Source organism: Lupinus angustifolius, chromosome LG10 (genome assembly GCF_001865875.1).
Source record: "Lupinus angustifolius cultivar Tanjil chromosome LG10, LupAngTanjil_v1.0, whole genome shotgun sequence".
Lineage (NCBI taxonomy): Eukaryota > Viridiplantae > Streptophyta > Magnoliopsida > Fabales > Fabaceae > Lupinus > Lupinus angustifolius.
In genome coordinates this window covers 16,126,058-16,134,202 of record NC_032018.1, presented here as the reverse complement: position 1 = coordinate 16,134,202, position 8,145 = coordinate 16,126,058, and the positions used below count along the sequence as shown (strand labels likewise).

The 8,145-nt window shown below is 31.0% G+C and overlaps 1 protein-coding gene across 1 annotated transcript; it reads right to left on the bottom strand.

The window, feature by feature from the left end:
- On the bottom strand, positions 546–7,257 carry LOC109358066 (polygalacturonase-like). Its single transcript, XM_019602133.1, has 7 exons — positions 7,129–7,257; positions 4,308–4,485; positions 3,513–3,635; positions 2,163–2,344; positions 1,726–2,037; positions 1,098–1,616; positions 546–935 (listed from the first exon to the last, which is right to left on the bottom strand). Exons 1-7 carry the CDS (start codon positions 7,255–7,257, stop codon positions 717–719), a joined length of 1,662 nt encoding a protein of 553 aa, XP_019457678.1. The 3' UTR covers positions 546–716.

Here is an 8,145-nt window from a genome sequence, read left to right as displayed (position 1 = left end):
CTCTACGATAGTGGAGAAGATCAAATACATATTACTTTTCAAACAACATTTGTATTTTCCGTTACTTTTTATCTTTTAAAAAATGTTATCACCATGAAATGTGTTATTGTTACTAGTCAATAATAAGTCCATGCATAATATTAAACCTTATCACATAAATGAACTCGATTGCTCATACAATAAATTCTTGTTAATTTGATTAGTAAAAATACAATAATAAGTTCTTGGACAGTACAATAACTGTGTCGTACTAGTTAGTGGCCTGGTTTGCCAATTTTTCGATCAAACCGGTTGGGACGATCTGGTTTTTACATCATCACAATATGGAATGAAATTTAATTTTTATAGGTGATCATATTTTTATTTGCGAACATATTGCCAGTAATATTTTTCATAAATCATACTATTGTCTTTATTAAAATATACACATACTTCAATCCTTCCTTTTAAAAATGATTTTCTCTTAAAAAAAGTAAGGCTCTCTAATATTATTAGAATAAATTTTAAAAGGTTATAATAAAGTTGATTATATATTGATCGTTCAAATAGGAAAAGAAAATATATCATAATATCACAATTAAAAATCAAGATTAAACTAAAAAGATTAGGTCAAAGTGTAACAACATCAATTATAAAGGCAGAACTTGTGTACTCATAGAGAAAATTTGGTAGTTGTAGCCTTAAATTTAACAAATGAAATCTTAAATTGTGGCTATCTAAGCCACAATTTTTGGTAATTTCCCTTTAATGGTAGGTTTGGTATTAGCAAATTTAGCAGTTGTGATAGCTCCATTGAAAGTTAAATCAATATCATTCAATTCGACGGATTCACATGGTTCACTACTGCTACAATCGAGAACAATGGCTTCTTGAGTGGCAGAAGTTCCTCTAATATTTTTGAAGGAGACATCGGTAATCTTTATTTTTGATGGATACTGCAAGCATTAAAAGATAACATAGAGGATTAATAGTTTTTCCATGTTTTGCTTATAAGGATGATTATTTTATTAAAAATGATTTAGTGACTCTTTTATCTTGAATTTGAAGTAATCTTCTTACTCGTAATGACAATTGTAAGTCGAATTTGGGTTAGATACCTGATTTGTGCATTGATTCCATGGACAATATTGTTGGTCTATAAGTATAGGGTTGCTAACATTGACCATTATGATATCTTCAAAATGCATTTTAGACACCGAAGAAATTATTGGAGTGCCAGGCCAAGTCTTAATCCTTACACCATTATCTGTGTTTTTTAGTGTGCAATTCTTGACAGTAAGACCTTCTACTGGTTCTTCATTTGGATATCTTCCTAAGCTTCCAACACTAATACCATGTCCAGGTCCGCATGTCACATTTATGACTCTGATTTGTTTGCTACCATCACCAAGAGAGATGCAATCATCGCCAGTGCCAATGTTTGAGTTATAAATCTTCACTTGAGTTGATCTTCCAATGTGAATTCCATCTGTATTAAGGCTAGTTGAAGGTGCATTGATATTCATGTTTATAAATGTAAGATTATTGCATCCTAGGACATTAACATGAAAGTTCTTGCTATCCTTTGAAGTTATATCTTGGATAATTGAGTTATTGAGGAAAGCAAAGCCAAAATTCTGGAATATTTTTTTTCCAAAAAAACATAATTTGTTAGGAACTCCGACAAAAATGCATTAACTAGTATACTAGATGCAATGTATATCGAGAAATGATTACTTTACTAACCATAGAAAGTCTATCGCAATTCTTGTTTTTACCACAATCATTATGTTTCCAAGCCATTTCACCTTGGCCATCAAAAGTTCCTTCCCCAGATAAGGTAAAGAAATTAATATATCTAAACTTAACCCACTGATCTACTCCATTGAGTTGTTTTAGATTTTTTGGTGCTAGAATTTTACCATCTACCTGAACCTTGATAGGAGCTTTGCAAGGTCCTTTAAGATCTATCTGTTTCAACATGTATGTAGCTTTAGGAACCATAACTTTGCTTGGTATTGTTGATCCACATGCATCTTTCCAAGCATTTGTTAAAGCCTTGAAAAACAACACAAAATTAAGAATAACATGGCATAAAATCCATCTTAACCAAAATTTGGATGATCATAATATATAAAATAAATATGTTTTAATTAAAATTTGCTAACTTCATATGATCTTACGTCGGTTATATCACTATTAGGTTTTGCACCATATTTTGTCACATCAAAGCCCTTTGTTTCAGCTCTAACATAGGAAGCTAGAAATAGAAACAAAGTGAACGCAGATATACTTAGTTTAGTATCCATTTTTCTATTCTCTTTGTTCTCGACACCTTCTCTTGCTTGCTTGAAATGATTATGATCTACAGAATGTGATATAGTTCCTTATTGTAAAAAATCTATTTATAATATTGTGGGGTAATTTTTAGTCTAATAATCATGCAACTAATTATACATTAATTTAGTTGTGAATTTTTAGAGGGTTACTTTTTGGTTAGAGAGGGCAAAAAACCAAAGAATCAAGACAACTATAAGTTTGCTATCAAAAATAGAAATAGAACATAAATCTAAATCAATTGTACCTTAATCGATTCATTGTGGAATCACAAACTGCTTAAACAAAAAACTGAATAACTCACTTTTGCTAATATTCAAATCTATTATTAAACTTTTATTTTTCTCTTTACTAAAAATGAAAATTTCGAAGGAAGTAAATAAGAGAAACAATTGTAATTTTGAATGTTGGTTTTCAATGTTGGTTTCAATACTCATTTTAGATTAAAGATGTTATCTTTCGGTTAGAATTCCCTTTTCCAATTAAAATGTGGATTCTCTCCTAAACTTTTCACACATGTGGCATATGAAATAATTATTGATTATTATTTAAATTATAAAATGATTTTTTGTTGAGTAAAAAGAATTGGAGCTCTACCATAGTGGAGAAGATCAAATAAATATCATTTTTCAAACAACATTTGTATTTTCCCTTACTTTCTATCTTTTAAAAAATGCTATCACCATGAAATGTGTTATCATTACCGGTCATAATATTAAACCTTATCACATAAAGGAACTCCACAACTCACACAATAAATTCTTGTTAATTTCATTAGTAAACATATAATCATTTGAAAATATAAGTATGAGTTAATTAAGTAGTAGTAGCAATATAGATAAAAGATTAGTTATGAGCACTGTCCAATATTAATTGATCAATATATTAAAAAAATCCATTAAATAATTAATGTTTGAATTTAAAAAGAACAATAATAGTCATTTATGATATATCAATGCAATAGGTTTTGGGTTTTCCACTTCAATCTATCACCACCCCGAAACCAGTTCAATTAGAACAATAAAAAAAAACTAGAATCTAGGTTTCCAAATGTATGTTAAACATTAACTTCAATTAGGATAGAACTCAAAAAGGGGAACAAGTTCTATTAGAAAATAACTCGAAATAGGGAACTACTATATTTAGAACAATTATAAATTTGGAACTTTAATACCAAAAAGTGAAAGTTGTCTCACATTGAGATTCCATTTCTTTATCATCTGAGTTTGAAGCTTGATCAATATTGTCTTCATCTAAGTTCAAATTTTCCATGGGGTTAACTTGTGCATCACCGATATCATCTTTTAAATTTAATTGATCTGCAAGAATATAATTATTCACACAAGATAAAAATCAAATAAATTAGTTATTAGAATCACAACTCACAAGGAAATAAAAGACATACCAATATCATTAAGTGATGGATGGATAGAAATATTTGTAAGGTCATTTCATAAGGCCTCAATCTCTATAAAAGTAAGGAATGGTGGTGACTCCTCTAATATAAAATGAGAATGATCCTCAAATATTTCCAAATTGATTGGGTCATAATTTTGATGGCTTAAGTGGTTCCTCAAATATCTAAGCAAAGGTGGGAATAATACTATGAACCACATAATGTAAATGATATAAAATGATATAATCAAGTGAAACAAAATAGCATTATACTTAGTAAAGCAAAAGAGGTCATACATAACATTAAGTAAATGAAATTTAAACAATTACAAGCCAAAAATCCAACAAGTTCAATAACTAACAACATCCAAAAGCAATTATAAATTCCGAGACAACAACACTAAGACTCTAGCTTGTCACTTGCATCGTCTAGATTCATGTAGTCCAATCGATTAGATAATCTTCTAAGTTCAACTTGGACTTGTTGATTCTGAGCATCAAGGAAATCCATTCTTTTAGTGATGTAGCCTCGAACGAGAACAACTCATCCATAATCATCTGGTTGGTAGACATGGCAGAAGATGAAGATGACTCGCCATGGAAAGTAGAGGGCTGAGGTGCATGAGGGTCAGCAGAAAGATTTTCCAAAGGAGCAGCATGTTGATCACTATGATTCTTGTAGGTTAGATCATTGTGGTCTTGAAAGAATCTCATCTTGTTGATCACATCCACATTGATCTTGCTATCACTATCATCCAGTTCGATCTTGGACTCCTAGCAGTGGAAACACCAAAGTGATCAAATATGACAATGATAATTATAGCAGAATGTAAGGGACTCTGAGTATCTCTAAAATATCACATTTGTCACATTACCATCGAAGCCCTTTTATCGAAATGTTATGCTTAAGAGCATACATAATTTGTAGTTCCATATTGGTAATTTGTGAATGACTTGAATATTTAGACCTATAACATAACTTATAAGGTAATGAAGCAAATGATATTCTAGATTGAGATTCCCGACATAAATGATATCTCTACTCTTAACAGTTTCTCCTAAGGCCCTTTGCTTATGGATTTCAATTTCCCTCTTAGAAAATCTACACATGGAGTAGTATAATTCTTTTCTATCATACACCCCCTACACATGGAGTAGTAGATTTTTTTTCTATCATACACCCCCCAATCACATTGAACACCAAAACCTACAATGAAACTTGTACATGGTATGTTATGGCACACTAAACTGAAAGTCATCAACTCTAAGACTATGTCTTTTCCCTTGACTGATGAAAATAACTTATTTCTCCTTAAGTTCAGGTTGCAATAAAATATTCGTACATGTTTAGGGTAGTAGGTGCAATGATCTTCACATAAATCCAATAAATTTTATTTCCTAAGGAGGGGGGAAATGAAATCATCAAACTCTAAAGAGCGAAGTTTGTCATACTTATGAGCAAAAATGGATCTTCCTAGAAAATGTTATGTGAACATAGTGCGTTGCTCGCTAGTTGCAACAAGAAGTGCCAAATCCAACGGATTAGCCTCTGAAGAAGTTAGTTGCTTCTTTTGAGACACATTCGTACTTTCCTTCTTGGTTCTTGATGAAGAAACCATGAAATTGAGATTTTTAAAGATGTCTGCTAATTTGCCATATGTATCAACAACTTCTATGAGTACATGTTTCTTTTGAACATAATTCCTAAGGAAGTGATGCCTTATATCGACGTGTTTGGTTCAAGAATGCATCACTAGATTCTTAGTGAAGTTTATAGCACTTTACTAACTATAGAAAGTATCGCAATTCTTGTTTTTCCAACAATCATTATGTTTCTAAGCCATTTCACATTGGCCATCAAAAGTTCCTCCCCAAATAAGGTAAAGAAATTAATATATCCAAACTTAACCCGATCTCCTCCATTGAGATATTTTGGGTTTTTTTATGCTAGAATTTTACTATCAACTTGAACCTTGATATGTGCTTTGCAAGGTCCATTAAGATCTATTTATTTCAAATTATGAACCGATACTTATAAGAAGCGAAAGGAAAATAATATATCTTCCTGAATGAAATCCTATAAACTCTAGTTCAATTTCATACACCTAAATTATGTTGAACACTCTTCTCACATTCCATAAACTCTAAAAATTGGATTCAAAATGCACTCCCTTCAATAATTGAATTGAAACCCATATCTAGAATTGAATCAATTAATAGATACATTGGAAACAACAATACCCAAGGAATTGAAAACACAAGAAAAAAACATAACAAATCTATAAGTTCCAATATACCCAAAAAGATAAAATATTTGCTTTTATTTTCATATACTTGATTCAAGTACAACCCTTTAACATCATCATCAACAACAATAACAACAACAAGAAAAAAGTGAGGTATGAGAAACCGGTTCAGGCGGTGTAGATGTGAAGATGAAGGGCCAAGATGAGAATGGAAAAGAGTGCAAAGAAAATGAGAGTGTGAATGAAAATAGCTTTGCCATTAGTCTTCATTCTACTGAACTCAATCTGTTTGCCTTTACCTGGGAATGAAAAGAGCAACCCAGGTTGGAGTAACAGGAATAGCACTACTCCTACTAATACTGGTGCCCAATCACTCATTTTCTCCTTTTCTCTCTTTCTTGAAACTCAGAATTAAAGAAATAAGTATAATGAAAAAGGTGATTATTTTGATGAAGAAAGTAGGAGTAGTAGGTTTGAGAGGATGCTTGGAATGGGACTATCAAGAAACACAAGCATAAGAATTTAGTGATTTTAATCAAATTTTCACCATTAAGAAATTACTATAGAAAGTTGAATATTTAATCAAATTTTTGCTTTAAAGAATTTGGAAAGGAGACTTTACACTGTAAATAAATCATAGGTTATTTGCTAATTTTTCAAAGATTTCTTAGTTTTTTTTTTGGAGTTATAAGAAAAAATGAAGAAGAATGAATAAGGAGCAAGGATAGAGGAGGAAGGGAAGGAGGAAAGAAGACAAACATCTCTCTTATTTGAGAGTGTGAAATTAGATAGGAGGATGTTGAAATAATGTTTGGTACTATCAGTGATATCCCTCACTTTTGGATAAGGAACTAATCTCTTTCAAAGTGTGTGATTGCCTCTCCCAACAAGTGTCACTCTAAGGAATCGAACTCTTACATATTGGTCATCATAGGGATTTAGTGAAGCCTTATACCACTAGACCAACTCCTTATTGTGGTAGGCTAAAATAATGATAATACTTTCAATATTCCTTTAAAAATATAATTAAAAATGAAAAATGTACAAAAATATAATTATAACATTTCATGAAAGTTATTTAGGTACTATGACATGTTTGTATCCGGAAATACCCAAATCGAGAGAACCATGAAAGTTGGCACGTGGAAGGTTTTAGAGGGCTATAAAAAACCTTCAAAGTTTTTCTCCTTCCCTCAACTCCCAAACAAAGGAGACTCTTTCCAAAGTAACTATTTCCCTTCTCCCTCTTCAAAACAACACTTCCAAATAAAGCGTCAAGTATTTCCAACACTAATGTCATTGTCTCATTGAATTCACCTCTCGTTGGCTTAGGTTGATTATCCTTCACACTTCTTTCAATGTTTTTTTGTATAGCTAAGAGTATTTCCTCATTTTATGGGTAGAGAACTAATCTTTTTTGGGTATGTGACTCCACCTCCCAACAAATATCACTTTCATATGAGTAAAATCTATAACCTTTTGCTTTATCTAGAGATCCAATAATGAGGCCTTATAAGACTAGCCAATGTCTTATTGGTGTTGCTTTAAGGTTTGTTTGTAAGTTGTATTTTGGAGGAGAATGAATGAAAAATGGAGGCTTAAGAGTTATGAAATATACTTGTGAGATAACTCTCAAACCTTTCATTTCCCTCTAAAATCCAACTTCCAAACAAACCCTTCAAGATTTGATCCTTCAAGATTTGATCTTTCAAGATTAATGGCAACAACTACCAAAGAAAAGGTTACTAATTATTAACTCCATGATGAATAATGAATCATTTATAGTTAAAATTAATATCTCCCAGCTAATTACCGGTACATATCAATTCATGCTTTCTTTGTAATTTGAATTTTGCTAAATATTCCATCAATTCTATTTTAAGGGCCATTTTTTATGACATCACAATTGTATCACTACATACATGTACCATATAATCTAATTGATTAAAAATATATTAAGTTATTAGATTTTTAAATTATATTATGTTTTGACCATTCAGATTATGTATCGTACACTCGTGAGATAACATGTTTTATTCCATTTTAATTGTTCCTTTAGCACTTCTAAGTTTTTTTTATATATATAATCTCAATATTATCTATAGTGCTTTGCATCACAACAAATTGGTATCTTTTATTTTTGTTGGACAAGGAGGAATTGGCATATGGTTCGATTCTCATACTTTAC